Here is a 24,282-nt window from a genome sequence, read left to right as displayed (position 1 = left end):
TGACAGAGCCCTGGGACAGGCTGCCCAGAGAGGTTTTGGAGTCTCCTTCTCTGGAGACTTTCCAGACCTGTCTGGATGCCTTTCTGAGTGACCTGCCCTAGTTGTTTGTTTGGTGTGTGGGGTTTGGGTTTTTTTCCTTCTCTGTCAGGGGGGTTGGACTTGATGATCTTTGGAGGTCCCTTCCAACCCCTAATGTTCTGTGATTTAGTGCTGGAGCAGCATTTGAGCCTTCAAAAAGTTTGAAGGCATCATGCATCATGCACAAAATGAGGGAACTGGTCATGGTTCACTTCAGAGTAACCACTGGTAAAAAGTGGAGCTGTCTGAATTCCATGGCATGGCTTTTTGTGCACACATAAATACAATTGTCTGCGACACTTTTGTCACGTTAGTAAAAAATGTTCAAAATCCAGTGATACTGCTGACCTTTAAAATTGTAGATCTCCTTAGATCCTACTTTTGGCTGCACAACAGCTCACTTCACCTGTTGGGTGAATAGTTAAGGTCATCTCAGATGCTCAGGGTATTGCTTTTGAAACTGGTGAATAGAAAGTGGAGCAGCTCTGCCCTGGAGCCAGGCTGGGAGAGTTGGGGTGTTGAGCCTGGAGAAGAGAAGGCTCCAGGGAGACCTTAGAGCACCTTCCAGGGCCTGAAGGGGCTCCAGGAAAGCTGGGAGGAAACTTCACCTGTGAGCACAGTGATAGGAAAGGGGCATGGTTTTAAACTGAAAGAGAGGAGATTTAGGTTAGATATGAGGAAGAAATTCTTCACCATGAGGGTAGGAAGGCACTGGAACAGGTTGCCCAGGGAAGCTGTGGCTGCCCCATCCCTGGCTGTGTTGAAGGGCAGGTTGGATGGGGCTTGTGCAGCCTGGTCTGGTGGGAGGTGTCCCTGCTCAGAGCAGAGGGGTTGGAACCTGATGGTCTTTAAGGTCCCTTCCAACCTTCACCATTCTATGATATTGCTGTAGAGTAGAACTTTCCATGTTCTCAGTCTGTGGCCTTCTGAGCTTTGTACAAAATCCTTCTACTTTCACAGAGGAAGTGAGGAGACAGAGGAGGGTTTGTGTTTTGAAGGGTCTTTAGTCAGTGAAAAGAGGCAACCATTGCAGGCTTTTTCATACAGAACATGAGGTCTGAGACTGCAATGCTGATGGTAAATATGAAAAACCTGTAAGGTTGATTGAGGTAATGGGAATGTTTTGTTGCTGAGATAAATGTATGATTTGTAAAAGGAGGGAAGTTGTTGCATCTGGCAGTGAGGTCTCCTGTTGACTGCAGAGAGGTGCTGGGTAGAAGTTTCATACAGTCATAGAATGGTTTGGGCTGGAAGGGACCTTAAAGATCATCTAGTTCCAACCTGCTCTACATGGGCAGGGACACCTTCAACCTCCTTTGCAGACCTGCTGGTGTTTCATCTTTGACGTGAAAGAATCAAAGCTGGGAGCCACTGCCCATTTCTTTTTGATGTGTTAATCATTCTTTTCTTTCTCTGCTGAGGTTGGCAGGCAGGAAAAAAGATGTTGGAACTGTTTTTTTTTGTGGTGTGGAGATTTGTCCCTCCCACCAGTTAAGAAAGACCCAGCACTTCCTATCAGATAGGCTGGGAGGTGGAAATGGCAGCAGGGGCTGGAGTCTGGAGGTGGAAGTTCTCAAGTCCTACTTGATCACTGGAGATACAGACAGTACTTCCTAACAAACACACAGCTGGGTTCAGAATTCCTTGGGTACACCTTGATGCTGAGGCAACAGTTTGAATGTACAAACAGAGTTTCCAGATGACAATGTCACTGCCTAATCAGGAGAAGCATATTCAGGTCAAGTGCCAGAGAGAGTTATGCAGAAGAACAGTGTTGGGCCACGCAGCCTTCAGGGAGGCAGCATAATACTGAAATGCTGGAAAAGAATCCAACAAACCGTGCACAGCTCTGAAGGAAGCCATCAAAGATGGTTTTCTGCCTTGCAGACCATGAGTATTGATTGCTCAGTGCTGTGATTCTCAGACCCAAGAGGAGTGTCTCCAGCAGATCAAGGGAGGTTCTTCTCCCCTTCTACTCACCCTGGTGAGACCTCACTTGGAGTGTTGTGTCCAGTTCTGGGCTCCCCAGATCCAGAGGGACAGGGATCTACTGGAGAGAGTCCAAGGGAGGCTATGAGGATGATGAAGGGACTGGAACATTTGTTGGATGAGGAAAGGCTGAGAGACCTGGGGCTGTTCAGTCTAGAGAGGAGAAGACTGAGGGGAGAAGTGATTAATGTCTCTAAATACATGAGGGCATCAAGAAGGCAGGACAAGCTCTTGTCACTTGTGCCCTGGGACAGGACGAGGGGCAATGGATTCAAACTGGAGCCCAGGAAGTTCCACCTCAAGATGAGGAAGAACTTCTTTGCTGTGAGGGTGACAGAGCCCTGGGACAGGCTGCCCAGAGAGGTTGTGGAGTCTCCTTCTCTGGAGACTTTCCAGACCTGTCTGGATGCCTTTCTGAGTGACCTGCCCTAGTTTTGGTCCTGCTCTGGCAGGGGGTTGGACTTGATGATCTTCAGAGGTCCCTTCCAACCCCTGACATTCTGTGATTCTGTGACCCAAGCTCTTCATTGTCTGAAATCAGCTTTGGGAAGGCAGTTGTTGGGTCTGCAGCAGGAGCACATGTCTGGCATGTTCTGTTTGTCTCCCTGGGCAAGAGAGAGCACCTGGTGGTAGATGCATGATGGTGTAGAGAGTAGAGTGGGTCAGCACCCATCAACTTGCATCAGGTCAGTCCTGTGCTCCTGATCCTGAACACCCAAGGCTTAATCCTCAAGTAGAGATTGTTTTTAAGATGACACATTTATGTATTTTTTTTCCTAAGGAGTTAGTTCTTTTTATTTCTGTGCATTAGGAGGCAAAAGTAACTATTCCTTTTTTTCCCCTGTGAGACCTGAGATTCTCAGATAGTCACAAAACTACTGATGTTTAAGCAAAATGGCAAATATTCTGAGAACTGGCAGAGTGACCAGACATGCCATGATCCCACAACGCCAAGACTAGAGACACAAAGAGCCCACGTGGGTAGAAAAAGCTACACGAGCAATTTCAGGCTGCAAGTTTATGCTCTTTCATTATTTAATTGTGATTAAAATACAACAGCCACAAGAGAACAACCTCAATTCTGTTCTTTGTGTGTCAGACTAAGGCAGTGCCACCTGCTCAGTGTTTTTCTTACTTCCTGAAGAGCCCAAGGCAGAATGACCTGGGGGAGCAGCAGAAAACCTGCAGAGGCTGGTCGTAGTTGAGGATCAGGAGGCAGGGAATGGGGGATCCCCTTTGGCTTCTGAAGACAAGCACTAAAACAGAGCTGGAGGCAGGAGGGATATTTAGAAGAGTACCAACTGATTCCCAAGTTATTTATACAGAAGGAAAATGGTGGGGGTTACTATAAAGCTCTGCAGGTTTGGGTGCTGTTGCAGGTGTAATTGTCCAAACAGGTGACTTCGGGTCCCAGTGGGGCCTTGGATCAAAGAGTTTATCTCAGCTTCTTCAGTGAGGGGCAAGTCATCCCACCTAGCACCATTTGATGTACTTTGGTGAATGACTGAGGCCCTGAAGAGAGCAGCTGGACAATTCACTGATTGTTTTCAGGATTTGTAAACAGTTGTTGGTTTCTTGTTATATTGTATTTTTTAAAATACGTTCGTATCACTAAAAAATATTAATGTGCCAAAGGAAAAGCTCTGGCCCCTACAAAAAACCAAAGATACCCCAGGCAAGGCTGTATGGCTCATGTCAGTATTTGAGACCTCACCTGGAATGCTGTGTCCAGCTCTGGAGCCCCTGACATAAGGAAGATGTGGACCTGTTGGAACTTGTTCAGAGGAGGCCATGGAAATGATCTGAGGGCTGGAGCAGCTCTCTCGTGGAGACAGGCTGAGGGGATTGGGGGTGTTGAGCCTGGAGGAGAGAAGGCTCTGGTGGGACTTCCTAGCAGCTTTCCAGTGCCTGAAGGGGGCCTACAGGAAAGCTGGGGAGGGGCTTTTAACAAGGGCTTGTAGTGAGAGGACAAGGGATAATGCCTTTAAACTGAAAGAGGAGAGATTTAGGTGAGACATGGGGAGGAAATTCTTTGCTGTGAGGGTGGTGAGAGCCTGGCCCAGGTTGCCCAGGGAAGCTGTGGCTGCCCCATCCCTGGCAGTGTTGAAGGGCAGGTTGGATGGGGCTTGGAGCAACCTGGGCTGGTGGGAGGTGTCCCTGCCCATGCAGGGGGGTTGGAGCTCGATGATCTTTAAGGTCCCTTCCAACTCTAACCATTCTATGATTCTATGATTCACTATTGAGCCTAAATCTTTGTCTTCTCCCCAGGTAGTGTCACCTCCTGAAGGCTGACACGTCAGCTCTGAGCAGCTGGCAGATTTGCTCATCCCCAGATACAAATCTGTTCACTGAGCTGGGTCACTGGAGATGCAAACTGGATAACTGCTGATGCAAAAATTGTCAATAGCTGCTTGTGAAAGATCTGCAGGCATGATTATACTGGCTTTACAGGAAGAGGCACTGAATGTTAGTGCAAGGTTCAGTGAATGTGCACACACATTATTGCATATCACAGAATGGTTGAGGTTGGAAGGGACCCTAAAGATCCTCAGGTTCCAACCTCCCTGCTGTGAGCAGGGACACCTCCCAGCAGACCAGGCTGCACAATAGAAGATTCAGACTTCTGTGCCTCTGGTGGGTGGAATGAACTAGATCAAGCACAGCATTTTCAAGCATCCTTTTGCTGTCTCTTCTCCTCCCTACACAGTTTATGTGTTTTGACTGCACATCCTCCAGTCTCAAAGCCACTGTTGAACTTCCAGCCACTGAGCAGCTGCATGTGTGCTCATCTCCAGTGTGGTGCTATTCCATGTGGCAGCAGGAGGAGATAAAAATAGAGCTTCTTTTCTCCTGCTTGTCACAAACTGTGTTTCTGCTGCCTTCCCCAAAGCCATCTCCTCTTCAAGTCTGGTGTAAAGGGGATTTTGTGAGTGAGGTTCATGGTGGATCAGAGGGAGAACAGGGAGCAGTGGAAGAGCTGCAGCCATTCACACCTTGTGCTTAGAGGGACAAGGCGTGTCAAGATGAATGAGTATCTGCTCTTGCTTCTGTCCAGGCAACTGGTGTTTTGCTGCAGAAGTTGCCCATTCCCCCCCTTCTCAGTGAGGGAATACATTGAAATAGCTGACAAAAATCCCCCTGTGTGGAAGTGGCTGGTTGGACAGGCTGAGAATGAAGCTCTGATGGTTTTGTGCTCTGGTGCTGACACGTGCTGGGCTCACACCTCTGCAGTGAGTTGCCAACTTATGCACCAGATCCTGTTGGGTGAGAGATCAGGAGAGCTGGTGGGTGAGTTGGTTGGTCTGGCACCAGGGGTCCCCAGTACGGGACCAGTGTTCCCTGATACAGCAGGAATATGCACTGATCATCACAACATATATGAGCTTCATGACATGCCAGGACCCTGTGAACTGGAGTGGTCTGTGTGGATTGAAGTGACCCAGGACGTGATACCCATCAAGCCACTATTCCAGGTACAGAGCTGATAATGTAACCAGCCCTTTCCTCCATCGCCTGACCTGGTCTCCATGTGACTGAGGAAGGAAGCTGGGAAGGTAGAATCCAAAATGGGGTGTTCTTGGAGGTGGGAGAGGGCTTGGCCCACCCTAGGAAACACAAAGACTGGCTCAGAGGGCCCTAATTGCACAGTGCTCTGATGGGATTGCAAATAATGTGGTCTCACCTCACTTTTGCAGCTCAAATAGATTTTTAAAATGTTATGGACGTGTAAGCATCTGCTTTGGCCAATGGTTTCAGAAAGAAACATTGTCTTTATGTGATGTAGATCCACCTCTGGCAAGGACTGCTGAGGGTCTTAGCAGGTCAGAATGTGTGCAAAGACTGTATCAACACACGCACCTCAGTCACCTCTTTCTCTTCTGCTAAAGAAGAGCCTTGCACAGCCTGACACTTCTTGGTGGTCCCTGTCACTGGCTGGGGTTGCTCTCTGCACCCCTCTGAGTGCACTTGCATGTAGAGCAAATATGTAAGAATTAAAAGCCAGTCACTCACCTCCTCAGCACTCACGGAAGTTCCCACCAAATGAGCCAGCTGGATGTTCACATCCAGTGTGTGATTCTGTGATGATTCCACATGCACACAAGGACAGTGGGAAAACAAAACTTTTATGTTTAATTCAACTTCAAAACAGTTCTTAAAACATTCTGCAAGCAGATCTCAGCAGATGGTAATTTAAAACTCCCTTTGAAGTAAAGGATTCAGGAAGCAAGAACATCACCTTTTAGCCTTTATAAGCACTAAGATCTTTGAAATCTCTCTGTTCTTTGACAGCTTGTCCTACTTACCTGGGCATGTGACACATTTCCTGGAAGGAAAATAACTTTGCTATCAATCCAGATACAGCCTGTCCATAATTTTCTCCCTACTTTTTTATTTAAAGGAATCACAGCTCTAAGAAAGATGAATTTTCTAAAATTTAATCAGGATGGGATTTTTTTTTTTTTCCATAAGCCAGCCTCCATTAAGCAATAATGTAGAAATAAAGTTAATTTTCCTTAACTTTGCTGTCAGACATCCATTTGAAGTCCATTACACTTTATGTGTAATTATTCATTTCCCAGATTTGATCTCCCTGTGCATTTGTAGGCAGCTCTTGAATTTTTAATGTTTCCTTCAGAGAAGTGAAATGGCAGGCATATTCTGGAAATAACTTTCTGACCTGCTGCTCCAACTGCTTGAGCAATGCCTTTCTCAAAAGAGGGAAGTCCATCAGCAAGTGAGCAGCTCCTGAGTACAAAGTAAAACTTCATTTTACGTGGAAGGACAAGCTTGAGCCCTTCCTCCAGTTGTTCCATGGAGGGAACAATTCTTGGCATAAAGCATGACTGGGGCTGTAAAATCAAAATCATTGAGATATAAAGAAGGTCATTTACTAGCTCTCAAGCTGGGATTATGAGGGCTGTATTCTGAAAAGGTTACAGTGATCAAAAATGAACTGAGATAGCTCCACCCAATGTTTAATAGAATCATCCTGGTTGGAAGGGACCTTGAAGATCATCAAGTCCAACCATAACCTAAATCCCCCTCCAATAACCTAATTTACCCACTCAGTGCTTAAATCATGTCACTAAGCACCACATCTATATTTCTTTTAAACACTTCCAGGGATGGTGACTCCACTGCCTCCCTGGACAACCTGTTCCACTGCCCAACCACTCCTTCAGTAAAGAAATTCTTTCTAATATCCAGTCTGAACCTCCCCTGGTGCAGCTTCAGGCCATTTCCTCTGGTCCTGGTCATTATTCACTTGGGAGAAGAGCCCAACACCCACCTCCCTACAACCTCCTCTCAGGCAGCTGTAGAGAGCAATGAGGTGTCCCCTCAGCCTCCTCTTCTCCAAACTAAGCAATCCCAGTTCCCTCAGCTTCTCCTCACAGGGCTTGTTCTCCAGACCTTTCCCCAGCTTGGTAGCTCCTCTGGACAAGCTCCAGCAGCTCAACATCCTTCTTGTAGTGAGGGGCCCAGAACTGCATCCAGTGCTCAAGGTGTGGCCTCACCAGTGCCCAGCACAGGGGCAGGTTCACCTCTCTACTCCTGTACACATCATTTGTGTGATGAATATATAAGAACTGCTGGTCCTAAATACACAAAAGGCACCTGCAACTTGGTTCAACTGGCTCCTGAGATGTGGTGCCATCTCTTCCAAGCAACTGCCAGCTTTGAGCTCATCTTTACTTAGATAACCATACCTTAATAATCCATAATTGTGTATTTTCCCTGCTCAATTAATCTCTTTGCTGGATTTCTTTTATTCTGGCATGATATGGCCTTCACAACTCAGCACTCAGCACTTCTGGATTTCAGTTGATGTGACCAAGGAGAATCATAGAATGAATCACAGAATAAAGCACTGAACAAGTGAGGAGCTTCAAAAGCACATTAAATTTGTTTTCAGCAGCCAGGAGAACAGAAGTGGATGCAGATCTGTTACATTCAGCAGGACTACACAGATACACAGAAAACCTAATGCAAACCTTTCTTTGGATGGTTCAGGCAGGTCCTGGCCACACTGAGAGGACACCTTTAGCTGCAGGGAGGGATGAAAAGGTGGAAGGCCTGGAGTCATGGTAGGTCCAGACTTCCAGGGCACTCAGTCTGATCGATCTAATCAGTACCAAAATAATCTGCTTTAAAGGCTTAAAGACCCCGATGACTCCAAAATATCAATATCTGTATTTACTTACAACATAAGAAATTACAACCACATGAAAGAGCAAAGCTATTTCTGCAGTAGGAGAATGAGTGTGGGGAGTCTTCAGAAGGTCACCTCCAAGTTCTGCTCAGGGAAAGTTGAAAGGATTCTGAAACACAGAGAAACTGTGTAGTGTGCTAGTCCCGTGGGCTCATCATGTTGTATTAGCAGTTAGTCATCAGGTTTAATTAAGATTCCTTTTTAGCTGATGTGAAATATTATTAGCCCCACTCATCCCAGTTCAGCAAAAAGGAATCATTATGGGATGGGATCCTAACAGGAGATGTTGGGAAGCTGTTCATGTGATGTACATTTGTGGAAAGGCAAGAGGGCTGTGGCTGCCAGAAACTGTTTTGTCTTCAGTTCTACAGCCCCTTCCTGTGGACCTTGCTCATTTAGGGCAGGTTGCTGGTTAACAGCCATGTTGGTGAGAGTCAAACCAGTGGTTACTAGTTAGTTAGTTGGCTTTTGGAGAACGAGAAGTTTACAGAGGTCAGCTAAGGGACTTTGCAGATCTGCATGAATTTTCTATACCTGTGGGCTGGAGTTTGCTTTTAAAATGAAGAAAGGCCTCAGCCAAACTAACCAAAACATTATTAGTACCCTTTCTTGCCCTTTTTGGTGCAGATAGAGAAAAGGCCAGTTTCAGCTTTCACCCATAAAATGCCAGTAAAATTATCCCTTTATTTATGATCAGAACCAGGGACCAGGTTCCAGCTCTGAGGTCCAGAGCATGGAGCCACCTTCAACCTCTGAGGAACAAGGCACTGCATTTTCCACCCTTTGAAGCTTTGTGTGGTGTTTTTCTGAGAGGATGGTTTGGGCTGCTGGGGTGGGAGCCACGTGCAAGAGGAGTGGTCGAAGCCTGTGAGCTGAACACAGATGATGGAGAATTTTTTTTTAAAGTTACCTTTTTAAGACCATTTCTTAGGTGTCCATGATCCTTTACTACAGAACACTTTCTAAGTGGTGAAGCTCACCCATTCATTCATGTTTAAAATAAGCACTGATATAAATGTGTCCCTTTTTCCTTCAGTACCACTTCAAGCCTCCAGTTAGTTGGTTAAAATGAGATTTTCCTTCAAAAGGCTAAAATTGATGCTAAGGTTGCCATAGTTACTGTCATTGTATGAATTGTGCTCAGTTGAAAATGGGAGTTCTCTTTTGCCTGCCAGCACTGGGCTTTGGCAGCCACGCTGGGCTCTTCCCTCTTGATGCACCAGCAGTGATATGGTCTATGCTAAGGGAAGGTCTCCTGCAGGAGGTTTTCACAGCTGTAGAGACTGGGTGGGACTGGGTAAATAGTTGTGTTGAGAATAAGCAGGAGAGACTGAATTAAACTGATTTAGGAATGTTCAATCTCCAAGGTGGACACAAAAACAAGCTGGTCCTGTCCAGGAGATCCAATGCGAGGAGAACATCTAATCCTGCCCTCCCCCTTCCCTTCATAGAATCATAAAATCATTTTGGTTGGAAAAGATCTTGAAGACCATCAAGTCCAACCATTAACCCAGCACTGCCAAGTCAACCACTAACCCATGCCCCTCAGCACCACTTCCACGTGGCTTTTTTGTCTTTGAGATGCTAATTTTCCAAATTATTGATCAATTCTCTTTCTCCAGCAATACAAAAAAGGAAGCTTTCTTACTGTGTAGAATCAGTTAAGCCCTGTTGGAAAAATAAATCCTTTCCCTTAAACTCTACCACTGCCCTGGGCAGCCTGAAAATTGGGCAGCTTGAAATCCCTGACCTGAAATGTTCCTCCTTTGGGGAATCAATCGCAGCCAGTGAGATGGGTGGGCAGAGGGTGGTTGCAAAGGCTGTAGACAGGAGGCCAAGCTGCTGGTCCTCTGACCACCCCATAGAAGCAGAGTGGCCTCCTGTGGTAGGAAACAACCAGACAGCACATCTGGACTCTTGGCCTCTGTTCAATAGCTCATCTAGCAGAGAGCAAAGAGGGGGTTTGCTGGCTGCAGAATCCTGTTACAAGCTGCAGCAGCCAGGAAATGTTTCCTCCTTTTCACCTTCACAGCAGGATTTATGATGGTCTGTGAGCCTGTTGTCTGTCACAGGAAAATGCTTGTGTGTAAGAATTCAATTATTTAAATTGGACAGCAAACAGTCACTGCAGTTGGCTTCCCAGAGAAGAGACCAGGCAGTGCACAGATCTCTCCCTGTCTTCTGCAATGATTTTTTTGGTCTCTTTGCAATATTTCATGTCTTTATGTAACAGAGGCAGCCTCCCCCACCCAGCAGGAGTCAGCTGAGAGCAATTCCACCTCCTTCCTGGTCACATCCAGAGGGAGATTTGAGCCACACAACTCACATCCCTGGTGTGTTGGGTTTTTTTAAAGATTTGACTCAAAGTCCACATTTTGGGGATGTTTCAGCTAGCAATCCTAAACCCCACCCTCAGCAGAGGCCTGGGGGGCTGTTTGCTGCTGGAGTTGGTTCCATCCAGGCTATTTAAGGAGGCTGCACAGCCCTGGCTTGACAGGAAGGCAAAGAAAAGCCTTTTCTTTGGGGGAGGTGGGGGAGGTGGCAGCAAGGCCAACCCACAACAAGTCCTTGGGGCAACACTGTCCCCAGCTGCTTCCCACACCCCCTCTCCCTTCCCAGGTACCCCCAGTGACAAGTCCAGTTTTCCTGCACTATTCACTGCCTTTTCCTTGCCCTGGTGAGACCCCACCTGGAATACTGTGTACAGCTCTGGTGCCCTCAGCACAAGAAAGATATAGACCTGTTGGGGAGGATCCAGAGAAGGGTCACCAAGATAATCCAAGGCCTGGAGCAGCTCTGCTATGAAGACTGAGAGAGTTGGGGTGCTCAGCCTGGAGAAGAGAAGGCTCCAGGGAGACCTTAGAGCACCTTCCAGTGCCTGAAGGGGCTCCAGGAAAGCTGGGGAGGGGCTTTTCATCAGAGAAGACAGTGAGAGGACAAGGGGTGATGGTTTTAAGCTGAGAGAGGGGAGATTGAGGTGAGATATGAGGAAGAAATTCTTCACTCTAAGGGTGGTGAGGAACTGGGATGGGTTGCCCAGGGAGGTTGTTGATGCCCCATCCCTGGAGGTTTTTAAGGCCAGGTTGGATGAGGTTTTGTGTAACCTGGTCTAGTGGTTCCCTGCTCATGGCAGGGGGGTTGGAACTTGATGATCTTTGAAGTCCCTTCTAACTTTAATGATTCTATGATTCTAAAGTTTTCATTAAAACAAGGGTAGAATGGCTGATGCTCTAAGCTGCCCACACTATGTTGACAACACAATTATAAGATGAACATCGTCTGGATTTTGGTATTTTTAATATTTTTTTTTTACTGTTTTCAATGATGAAATCTTAAAAATGCTCACTGTGGGCCTGCAGAAGTGGTGAAATGCCCAAAGAAAAAGCCAGCTCCCTTAGATTGCAGGAGCAGTCTCTCCCTAACCACCCTTCCATGTGGCACAAATATTCATATACTGCATCCCCTGCAGTCCAGCGCTGGATTAGAGCAGGAAAGATGATCCAGAGCATCCCAGCTGTGTGTGCACACGCTGTCTGTGTGCACGTGCTGTCTGTGTGCACATGCTGTCTCAGTGATGCAGCAGATTAGTCCTCAGTTTGGAGAGAAAAGGGTTAAAGCTTGTGCTGAGCGAGCACTACCAGGTCCTTCCCAAGGCTAATTCTACCGGGGGGAGCAGGACTGGGCACAAGTGCAGCATGGAAAGATAGTACCTAAGAAGGTTGATGTTTTTGTGGGAGGAAGAGCCTCTTTTAGTGAAAAGGGAGTGAGAGGAGCTTGGGGTTGCAGACACTGGGCTCTGTTTGCTTCTTCAGCAGCTGCAAGAAGCCATTTAGTCCGTGTGCTCTGGCCACAGCAGGCTGTGGTAGCAAACAAATCCATTTTTGCTTTCAGGTATCTCAGAAGATATTGGCAGAGCCACTGAGCCAATTGCTTTAACACACAGCCGTGTAAGATTGCTTTCTTATAATGAGACAGGTAATCACTAATTAGATTCAATTTGAATGCCAGCAAGGACAATAACCTGAGACTGAGCTGGCAATGACCTCCAGGCCACCCCCTGCCTTGGGTCTGGATGTTGGAGCAGTGGGGTGTGCAGGTCTCCCACAACGTACGTGCTATAATCACCCTGTTTTATGTTCCTGACTTTAAATCCAAGCAATGGGTTAAAGCTGCAGACTGCTGGCTGGGGAGGACTTTAATTTCATTTGCTCCTCCTGTTGTGCATCCTGAGTGCAGAACAGGTCAAACAGATGGAAGGGCAGAGAGTGAGAATTATTTGTTAAGACTTCAAATTGACGTAGTCCTTAGAGATGGTTGGGAATGTTTGTCAAGCTGATAGTTCAAATATTTAATCTTTTTTTGACTGAATAATTTCTCTGTCTTTCCATTCAGTATCTGTCATTTTATCATACTGAGGATGGATTTTTATTTGCTTCCTTTGTTGTCTTGTTGTTTGTGATTTCATTTTTGGCTCGGGTAGTTGTTTTGTGGTTTTTTTTTCATTTTTCAAAAGGAAGATTAAATGGGCATTTTAATCCCCAAAAAGCTTAGGGATGATCAGTGAAGCCAGAATGTCTGCAGAGATGCTCTGAGTCACAGGGAGAGGTTTTTTTCAGTGCACAGTGTTTGCATTTGATGTGCTGTTTTGGAATCCTTGCAGAATGTCAGACCCTTTCTAACAGTGAATATTCATTAAGCCTGCCAGGGACAGGGGCTGCAGTCGGTGCAGCATCAGTGCAGGAGGCAGGGAAGAGAGAAATCAGGTTAATGGTTAGCTTTCTCTGCAGTTTGCTTCCTGCTTATTGCGTGATCTTACTTTTAAATTCATTCATTTAATTAATGTGTTTTGCTGTTCTGACCTAGGGCCAGAAGGGTCTGGGATTAGTGCTGGGCTAGCCCTGCTCTCACGGTAGCTTTAGAGGCATGTTCTGGTGCCCAGGAAAAAAGCACTGAAAAAGATTTCCTTTGAACTTAATAAATAATAGATGGGTTTGACTGAAAGCTTTTATCTAAGTGAACTCCCGACTCCAAGAGCCACCAACATTTTAAAGACAGGGACAAAGTGGGGAGGGGTGGAAGAGAGCTGACCGTAAGCTGCTGTCTTGGCTGAGCATGTCACACAGTCAAAAATGTCACTGCAGAGAGGCAGAGCTGCACAGAAATGCTTTCCTCTTTCCCCCCTTGAGCAGAGGAACATCTGTTCCAACACGAGTTAGCTTTCTTCTGACACAGGTTCTTTGGGGAAGCAGAAGCATGAGAGGAAGAGACAGTGAGTGCGACCCTTGGAAGGAACGGGCAGGTCATGTTATGGGAAGTGAGCACCACCTGCTCCTGGGAAACAGCAGGTTGGGGCTGTGGGGCTTTACAGGGACAGGAAAAAACACATGGTCATCCCACCACCCCCCTCAACACACCCCAACAAGAAAAAAGAAAAAAAAAAAGTCAGTGAGACAGCAATTGCAGTCTTTGCCCAGACCTGATGGGAGATGAATCTGTGGGCTGAGGGATGGCACGTTCTGTGAGCAGAGATTTTGCCCCAGATTTAGAAGACATCTCAATTTCAGCCTGTTTGTACCCATCACTCAACATTTCGACTTTGTTTCCATTTCCACACCAGCTCAGGTGGTTTTACATGCCAACCCTTCACTTGAGTGAGTTTGCAAATGCTGCATCTGAGGAGACAGCACCGTACATCTCAGGGACAGACCTGTGCTTTGGAGTCTTGCAGGAGAACATCACTCCAGACCTACACTCAAGTGGTGTCACTGCTGTCCTAACTAAAATGGGGCCTTTTAACTGGTAGAAATGGTGCAGCCTTAACAATGTGCTCAGGTATTTCGACAGAACATGCCTATGCCTGCCTAAATTAAATTCCTGTGAAGGGATTAGGCTTGAGAAAGTGGCCTCATCTTGCAAATAGTTGCCCAAGATTTTTGTGTCTGTCACCATGGAAGAGATTACTTTCAAAGGTTTGTTTATCTTAAATGCTCTGGCATGGTCATTAACACAACATCTCCCAAGCCATGATGCTGCTTAGTTTGCTCCTGAGGGTAGAATTCAGCTCCTCTTGCACTGGCCACCCAAAAGTTTAGCTGTCTAGTTTATCCAGGCTTTGTCAATAGTTGAGAAGCAAAGCTGATAGAGCTCCTGCAGAGAGAGGAGCAAAGAAAATTCCTAGAATCATAGAATGCCAGGTTGGAAGGGACCTCAAGGATCATCTCGTCCAACCTTTCTAGGTAATAATGCAGCTTAAATGAGATGACTCAACCCATCAAACCCTGTTGAGCTGAGTCGTAAAACTGTCCAAAGTGAGGGAATCCACCACTTCCCTTGGGAGATTATTCCAAAGTCTAACTCTTCTCGTGGTGACAAATTTTCTTCTGGAGTCCAATCTCCCCAGGAGTAACTTGCACCCATTGCCCTTTGTCTTTTCCAATTGAGTGCATCTAAAAATGGGTGTTGAAGCTGGGTGGCTTGTACTGCCTCCTGAGGGTGCCTGTCTCTCTTTAGACTGTGGCAAGTACTGAATTAGGTACTTCAGGCTGGATGCCAACTTTTATCAGTGGCTGAAGGTAGAAAAGGGAGACCTCACTCTGTGGGTGACATCTAAGGAAAACAAAACAAAAGAAAAGAGGTGCTTACATTTGCTAGGAGCTAAATTATAGGGACTCTATTCTTGAAGCAGAGTTGGGTGCCTCTGAAAATCCCATGGGCTGGAGCGTGAGATGCTCTGAGCTCAATGAGATGACCCAGCTCACCTGAACCCTGCTCCTGTCCTGGGCTTCTGGAGCCGGTGACACCCACATTCCATTTCTACCTGACAATGTGTGGAAAAGCAGGTGCTTTCAGAGAAATGAGGACTTGTTGAAGAAGTGCCTGTTGATGTGTATGTTTTTCAATCCCGTGAGAGGCAGAGGGCTACACTGTATGACCCATAAATGCCTCTGGAAGAGAAGAAAGTTGGCAGGCACCATACCCTGCTGCTTCAGACTTTCAGAGAGGTGATTTTAGAGTGGTGGAGCTGCATGTAGTTCTGCCTCTGCACTTCAGACAACAGTCACTGGATAGAAAAAGAAGTACTTGGAAAGACAACCTAGAAGTCCTTTCCTGCCAACTAAATATATGATATACTTGACTGCAGAGTCTCTGTTGCTCTAGATTCCATTTAAGTCTACTGAGACACTTGTATTTCTGTGAGAGCAGGAGCAAATGGAAGGGGTGAGAAGTTCATCTCCTATTTTAGCATGCAGGCCCACAGGCGAGGGAGCATCAGGAGCTGCAGGTGCAGCCTAGATTTTGGGTTCTGCTGTGTGCATGCATGAAAAATAAATCATTTGGTTGTTGAATATGAAGGCTGCCATGTTCCATAACAATGAAGTGAAAGAGCAGTCTTTCAAGTAATCCTTGGAGCTGCAGCAAATGAATCAAAGAATCACAGAGTGGTGGGGTTGGAAGGGACCTCTGGAGATTATCTAGTCCAACCCCCTGCCAGAGCAGGGTCATCTACAGTAGATCCCACAGGAAAATGTCCAGACAGGTTTGGAATGTCTCCAGAGAAGGAGACTTCCCAGCCTCTCTGGGCAGCCTGTCCCAGGGCTCTGTCACCCTCACAGGAAAGAAGGTTTTCCTCATGTTTAGCCCAAACCTCCTGTCCTCCAGTTTGTGCTCACTGCCCCTTGCCATTGGACACTGCTGGAAAATGGCCAGACTCTGCACTCTCATGTAGTAACTCTGGTAAAACCCCCACTGTGTAGATGTAGGGAGAGGAGAAGCGTAATGTTTTAAATTAAGTGGTATAAATATAGCTTGCAGATTTATTTTATTTAGATTTTCCTCTCGGTCTAATAAACAACTTTAAAATATTCAGTAAGACCCAGAAAATACACAAGAGAATTATGACTAATCCTGTTAAATGTAAAACAGCATCTAAGTGGCAAGTTGTTAAATTCCTGCTGGTAAGAAACAGGAGGCAGTTTTGGAAACTAGGTGGTAAGTGACATTTAGCCTTGATCTGAAATGCCTAAACACACCAAATTGTTGGTACAGCTGAACTGTGACCTTCCAGCCAATACAGATAAATACACACATTATCAGGTAAATCAGGCAGAAAGGAAATTTCCTGAGGAGGCTGTTGAAGCTCTCATGGGAAATGAGGGCTGTTAACTCCTTAAGTCTGTCTCTGTGGTTTTATTTGTGAGCTCTCCACACAGCTCTAAGGATAATTAGTTGCTTAGTGATTATTAAGGTGTATGAAAATGCTTAGTTTGTACAGACAACAAACATATTCAGGGACAGGGAAAAAAGCAACACAGAAATGCAAGCAGAGCCCCTTAGTCTTTGTCGTGACAGAATCCTGCCTCTAGGGTCGAGGTGATGGGTTTGTTGTGTTTGGATGCATGATGTCAGATGGCTTTGGGATAAATGTTACTGACTTTATCTGGTGAGTGGATTTGTCTAGGCAGAACCAGATTAAAAGGTCAGTGTCCTGTTCTGAATTAGATTTCAGTAATGCAGACACGTGTGTGCAGCCCGTTAGACTGGCACGAGTTCTCATGCAAGGAAAAAGAGTCACTGTACCTTAAGGATACCCTTGAGTCTTGCACATTATTGTATTTGTGTGGTAAAATGGATAATGCACAGTCACTGTCACTGTCTCATGTCCTGTGTTGAGTCATGCTGGAGGGAAGGGATGCCATCCAGAGGGGCCCTGGCAGGCAGGAGAGGTGGGCTCATGCAAACTGCGTGAAGTTCAACCAGGCCAAGTGCAAGGTCCTGCAGCTGGGTCAGGGTAATACCAAGCACAAGTACAGGCTGGGTGGAGAATGGATCAAAAACAGCCCTGAGGAGAAAGACTTGGGGGTGTTGGGTGTTGAGAAGCTCATCATGAGCCAGCACCATGTGCTGGAGCCCAAAAACCACCCGTGTCCTGGGCTGAATCCCCAGCAGAGTGACCAGCAGGGCCAGGCAGGGGATTGTCCCCCTTTATTCAGCTCTCATGAGACCCCACCTGGAGCACTGTGTCCAGCTCTGGAGCCCCCAACATAGGAAGGACATGATGGTCCTGTAGCGAGTCCAGAGGAGGCCACAGAGATGCTGGGAGGGCTGGAGCAGCTCTGCCCTGGAGCCAGGCTGGGACGGTTGGGCTGTTCAGCCTGGAGAAGAGAAGGCTCCAGGGAGACCTTAGAGCAGCTTCCAGTGCCTGAAGGGGCTCCAGGAAAGCTGGGGAGGGACTTTTGACAAGGGCAGGGAGGGAGACGACAAGGGGCAATGGGTTAAAACTGGAAGAAAGGAGATTTAAGTGAGACATGAGGAGGAAATTCTTTGCTGTGAGGGTGGTGAGACCCTGTCCCAGGCTGCCCAGAGAAGCTGTGGCTGCCCCATCCCTGGCAGTGTTGAAGGGCAGGTTGGATGGGGCTTGGAGCAACCTGGGCTGGTGGGAGGTGTCCCTGTCCATGTAGGGGGTTGGATCTAGATGATCTTGGAGGTCCCTTCCAGCCCAAACCGTTCTATGATTCTATGAAGAATACACACCACATTGTTTTGGCTGTGCTGTGGGGGCACTGTGAGAGTGTCGTGTCCTTGTACACTTCAAAGCAGGTTTTGCATTCTTCACTGCTACAGGGCTCTTCCCAACCAGAGCAAGGATGGTTTAAAAATGATTTGAGGTCACCTTTGGCTGTTTTTTTTCCTATGAATAACAGGGAAAGAGCATTGGGTCTGGGCCAACATTACTTGGAATTAATATTGCATGGACTGGTTGGGAAGGGGAAAGGATTTATTTCCCCAGTAGGGCTTGATTTTTTAGATACAATAGGAAAGCTCACTTTTTTGTATTGCTGGAGAAAGACAATTGATTAGTAATTTGGAAAAAGGCCAAAACACACAACATTCACCTTTGTAATTGATCATCTCAAAGAATCAAAATCAGTATGAAAGGTACCTGACCAAAATACTTTGTGAAGCAGATATGAAAGATGGTTCATATTAATGTGTTTAATATGAAAGGGATTGCTTGGACAGTGACAAACGTGAAAAATCTGAAGTTGATACTTAAGTCCATAGGAAATTTACAGAAAAGAGGAACTTCCACGTTAACAATAACTTCAGAAAAGGTATTTCAGACTAGGGAGGTTAAGGTCACTAAAGTGGTTTTAGGAGTTCCTGGAATAACTAAACTTTAAATCAAATTAAATATAGTCTTAGGGGGAAAAGAAATGTTCAGGTTCTTCTAATCCTTGATTAAACATGAATTTTAAATGTGCCTAAGATTGTTCCTCCTTGACACTGGCCCAGGTTGCCCAGGGAAGCTGTGGCTGCCCCATCCCTGGCAGTGTTGAAGGGCAGGTTGGATGGGGCTTGGAGCAGCCTGGGCTGGTGGGAGGTGTCCCTGCCCATGCAGGGGGGTGGAACAGGATGATCTTTAAGGTCCCTCCAACCCAAAGCAATCTAGGATTCTGTGATTCCTTTACCTAGAATCCATGTGCCAAACCTGTTAGATGGTCTCAGAGACAGTTCTGATGTGTCATGTATGCACATTTCTTTGGCTCCGTGACATGGATGTACTGCATCAATTTGCAGAAGCTTAAAAGGAATCTTGCTGTCCAGTGGTGATTATTTTATTGCCAGGCAGGAGAAAGCACAAAGCAGCAAAATGGGTTCCTAAGCTTTTGAGCCCTGTGTCTGCACACATGATATTCATTTTATTTAAAAGGAAAGCAGAAGATGAAGGCTCACAGAACACAAAGTATGGGAGGTGCTGTTCAGTTCATGAAATGGCTGCTAAAGCAAATGCAATATTTTTCATTGCTACTACAGGGATACAGAGCAGCTGAGGTGTGCTGAATAGCATCTTCTGGTTTGACAAAATGTTGGAGACCACCCTCTAGAGTGGCTACTCGGCTTCTCTTCCTGCCCTCTTTCACCAGTGGGAGACCCAGGACTTCTATTTCTTCTCCTCCTTTCCATGTTCTTGGCTCCTCTTCCAAGGGATATGGAGTACCTCTCAGCTGGTTTTCCAACACTTCCTTGTAACACATTCCACCTTCTTCTTCCCCCTGAACATCTTTGCCCATTCATCTGGAGAGCTCTGCTGCAGAGCAGAGTGATGCTGGGACTTAATCAGATCAATGGTTTTGAACATCATTCCCGTGGTGCTGGAACAATCTTGGAGAGTTCCAAGGGTGGCAGGTCCTCTGTTGGTGAGACTGCACTTTCAAAGTGTGGCTACAAATGTTTTCATCACTTTTGAGGGCTTTAGCATCAATGCATTGAGCTTTCCCCTGATCACAATCCCTTAAACACTTGAAATGATTCCTTAAAATGGACGTGCTGTTCCTGTGCAAAACTGGGAGTACTGGAAATTACAAAGAATTTTCAAAGTTTAAGAAAACAAAAGCAACAAACAGGCCAGGTTTTAAGATTTCCTCTCACGGAAGAACCTGATCTGTGTTGCATCTCATTGTGCTAGGAAATTGTCCTTGTCAGGACAATGCATAGAAACATTTCAATATGATTAGCTCCATCTTGGCAAAATCATGGAAATAAAATTAAAACTTGCTTCATGCTGCGAGCCTGAAGCTGGGGACAGAACTTGCCTTTAGATTTTCCAGTATCAAAGATTGTCATCTACCATTCCACCATAGCAATTAATAAAAACAAGAGTTCAAAACACCACCAGTCTGGTGTTTTTCAGCCTTTATGTTGTGATATTACAATAAGAAAAAAAGACATGTCAGAGTAAGGAGCTTCACAGCTTGAGAACTCACTGTGATATGATTTACTTTTGAACCATTCTCAACACCTTAATCACAAATTTGACACCAGCCCTGTCCAATTTCCCATTCTGCTTTGAAGCTCATAGTTTAGAAAAACTTTACAATTCCCTTGCAAGAGTCACCTCATTTCCTGGGAAAATGGAACAGGTTGTTAGAGTCCATTGAAGAAGAGTATGAATATTTCTGAGACCAGATTGACAGAGTCCTGCAGAATCTCCACCTGGGCAATTCAGCTAACACCTATTTTTGCTTTAGTGCCATGTCTGCTGATCAGCCACGTGGTCTGCATACATGCATACATGCATACATACATACATATATACATACATACATACACACACACACAGACAGACCTACCTACATACATGCACAGTGAAATTCTTCACTATGAGGGTGGTGAGAGCCTGGCCCAGGCTGCCCAGAGAAGCTGTGGCTGCCCCATCCCTGGAAGTGTTGAAGGGCAGGTTGGATGGGGCTTGGAGCAGCCTGGTCTAGTGGGAGCTGTCCCTGCCCATGCAGGGGGGTGGATCTAGATGATCTTTAAGGTCCCTCCAACCCAAACCAGTCTGGGATTCTGTGATTCTATGATACATGCATAGGTATGTACATAATTGTTGGCTTTCAGATTCCTTGCTAGGATGCACCAACTTACTCCACAAGGAATCCTGGACACAGCTGGTAGGATGGTTTGCTCAGGTGGCCAAGAAGGCCAGTGGCATCCTGGTCTCCATCAGGAATAGTGTGGCCAGCTGGTGTAGAGAGGTGATTGTGGTGAGGCCACACCTTGAGCACTGTGCCCAGTTCTGGGCCCTCACCACAAGAAGGATGTTGAGTTGCTGGAGCTTGTGCAGAGGAGCTACCAAGCTGGGGAAAGGTCTGGAGAAAAAGCCCTGTGAGAAGAGGCTGAGGGAACTGGGATCATTTTGTTTGAAGAAGAGGAGGCTGAGGGGAGACCTCATTGCTCTCTACAACTGCCTGAAAGGAGGTTGCAGGGAGGTGGGAGTTGGGCTCTTCTCCCAAGTGAATAATGACCAGGACCAGAGGAAATGGCCTGAAGCTGCACCAGGGGAGGGTTAGGCTGGATATTAGACAGAATTTCTTTACTGAAGGAGTGGTTGGGCAGTGGAACAGGCTGCCCAGGGAGGTGGTAGAGTCACCATCCCTGGAAGTATTGAAAAGAAATATAGATGTGGTGCTTAGTGACATGATTTAAGCACTGAGTGGGTAAATCAGGTTATGGTAGGGGGATTTAGCTTATGGTTGGACCTGATTATCAAGGTCCCTTTGAACCAGGATGTTTCTATGATTCCATGATATCCAGCACAGATGTGCACACTGCTAAGGCTGACTTCCCTACTCTGGACACTCCTCGAACCCTTTCCCAAAAGACTTGACACCCTCAAGCACACCCATGGTTGTGTTTCATGCTATGAAACTACAGTGGGCTGCATCACAGTCATCTTTCATTCCTTGCACTTCCCATTAAAAATAAAAATAGAGAACAATTGCACTTCAAGACACAACGTGGGATCCAAAGCATGATGGGCCCAGCAGTATTTGGAGTCTATCTGTTCATACCAGCATTGAGCAACCTGGACAAAAAACAGTCAATAACAACCCAGAGGAGCAGCCAAGCAACCAGGAGTCAATGTAGAGCCAGATGGAAGCCAGAGCTTCCACACACGAAGCTGATACTCACTGAGTGCTTGTATTTAACGATGCTTTAAGGTTTTCTTGCTGTTTTGACTTTTTCAGAACCTGAGGCAGGAGAGGTGTCCCCCCCAGTGGGAGCTGGTGTGAACAGCAACAGCTGGACCTTTAAATTTGGACCGGGCAATCCCAAACAAGGTGGTCCTGGTGAGTTGCCAGACAAATTCATTATCCCGGGATCTCCTGCAATCATCTCCATTCGGCAGGAGCCGCCCAACAGCCAAATTGACAAAAGTGACTTCATAACCTTTGGCAAGAAGGAAGAGACCAAGAAAAAGAAGAAAAAGAAGAAGGGGAACAAGACTCAGGAGAAAAAAGAAAAGGGCAACAGCACCACTGAGAACAGTGACCAGTGAGGGGTTTATACTGAGAGAATCCACTTAGCCAGTTTTTGTAATAATGGCAGATTTCTCCTATGTAGCAGCTCCCAACTTCTTCCTACCGTTAACAAATTTCCTGTATGTACAGACTTGAGAAAATCAGCAGGAAATTCACAGTGTCTGTCTAAATTGCTTAACAGGTTTTTGTCTTAACAGCTTTATTAAGTCTGGTGTTAACTCTTTTTCTCCACTCTGGCTTGTTTTCAGACTCTAAAAAGCAGACACAAGTTTCCTTTCTCCTACGCCGAAAAGGAGAATCTTCACAGTACAGCCAGTGAGAGGTTGGACTCTCTGCACTGTGGTTCCTGTGCTCCTGTCTTGATGACACTTACAGGGCAGGTTTAAAAGGTTTAATGTTGTGCACCCTCTATCTGATTGGAAATACTCATGTGCAGATGTCAGCTAGGTGGTATGAGATCAGGCTCTAAAATGCAAGAAGAGCTGGTAAATAAACAACAGAGGAAACACCTAATGAACAGAAATGTTCAAAGATGTTCAGGCTGGGGAGGAAATGTCTGAAAGGAGATGCCCAGACTTTTCAAATCTTGAGAAGTGACAGTGTGGGAATACTGAGTCCTATCCATGACGTATTGTACACACTCCTGCAAATAAACCCTCACATTTACAGCTCTTTAAGCTACCATAAAATTTAGCTCTTACCAAGCAAGCCAATGGGAAAATTGTCCCTTAAGGCCCTGGGTTACCCTTGGCCCTCCGAGTTGGAGAAGGGCTGGGCTGACATCCCAGGAATGTAACTGACTGTGATGCTCTGTGTCCCTTTTGCCACTCTAACATTATTTTGCACATTCTGTCTCTGAAAAGGTCAGAGTTTTTCCACGACACTTATGCAAAAGAGAGAGAGAGAGAAAAAAAGAAACGTTAACTATGCTGTTTGTTATCTGAGATATTTATTTATAAAGAAATATAGCTGTAAATGTTAAAGAAATACGATGCCCTTTAACCCAAACAGAAGCGAATCTAGAGCCATTATAAATGATAATTGCTGCTATTAAAGTGCTTTAGAAAAATTGCCTGAAACATCTGTATTATATCGGCCACTTGCCAATAACAGCTTTATTCTGTGGGGTGATTGAGGGCTGCCTCTTGCATGTATTACTAAATACAGGAATATCTTTTTCTTTTTGACTTTTTTTTTTTGGCATTAACCTGCACTTTGAACACACCTTTGCAAACCAACTGTCCTAATATGAAGAAGCAGAAGCAAACTCCTCACACACATGGATTTACTGACCTGCTAGCTCTGTGCAGTGCCCTGGTGTTACCTCCCACACAACCTTTTCTGATTTTAGTTCTACTTTTCTATGAGATGATGACTTTCCAACCCTACTAACACTAGTGTGTAAAATTCAAGTACTGTATGTATGCTGTATGCTCTTATAAGAATCCTGCAATATTTATTCTGTGCTTGTGTATGTGAATGTCAATGCAACTATTATTAGAGTGGAATTTAAGCTTTACTGTTGAATGTAAATCCATTATTGCTTTTTTTGTACACTTGTGAAGAAGTGGAGTAGTGTTAATTTTTTTTTTTAAGCCACTGTTGATTATCAAGTTTTTTTGTGTATGAAACACAAGTAAAATATCTTTCTTAAATCAAGCCAATGCATGCATTTGGGGATTTATTGCTAAGAATCTGTGAAGCTAAAGCTCTGTGAATTACTGAACCTAAAGGGTATAAATGGAGCGTTGAATGTGGCTGAGGATGTTGCTATAAAACCAATACATGTATTCTTAAATACAAGATAGCTGAGGAGGGAATTCCAAGGAGTTTTCTACATGATCATTGTACATTCACAGAATAAAGCTCAAATGTCGTATTAATTGGAACTGTGTAAGAAACTACATAGCTCTAAAATTTCTCACAGGCCCTTTAATCTAGGATCAAAGAGAACAACTAGATTCCTTGAGACATATCTTGGCTGGTTTAAGTGTCCAGACTGCTGACAGTTGAGAATAGGGCAGTTCCTCTTCATCTGAAAGAACCTGCAGCAAGACTTGAAACACCACAGAGGGGAAAGCTCTAATAAAAGAATTCCATCTCAAAGCATGAAGCACCAATGGCCTCATGTGGTCTCTCCAGAGCTTTCTTTTGCTACCAGTCTTGTCTTACTGGCAACAA

General features: G+C 45.6%; 1 protein-coding gene across 1 annotated transcript in view; it reads left to right on the top strand.

Annotated features, from left to right (window-relative positions):
• Positions 1-23,760, top strand: part of LOC127390254 (protocadherin alpha-2-like) — a 132,504-nt gene extending 108,744 nt beyond the window's left edge. Inside the window, exon 4 of the mRNA XM_051631569.1 lies at positions 21,808-23,760. Within this exon, the coding sequence (XP_051487529.1) occupies positions 21,808-22,118 (311 nt within the window). The 3' untranslated portion in view covers positions 22,119-23,760. The remainder of the gene's footprint in view (positions 1-21,807) is intronic.
• Positions 23,761-24,282: the final 522 nt, after the last annotated feature.

Source organism: Apus apus, chromosome 13 (genome assembly GCF_020740795.1).
Source record: "Apus apus isolate bApuApu2 chromosome 13, bApuApu2.pri.cur, whole genome shotgun sequence".
Lineage (NCBI taxonomy): Eukaryota > Metazoa > Chordata > Aves > Apodiformes > Apodidae > Apus > Apus apus.
This window is presented reverse-complemented; position numbering and strand designations above follow the sequence as displayed.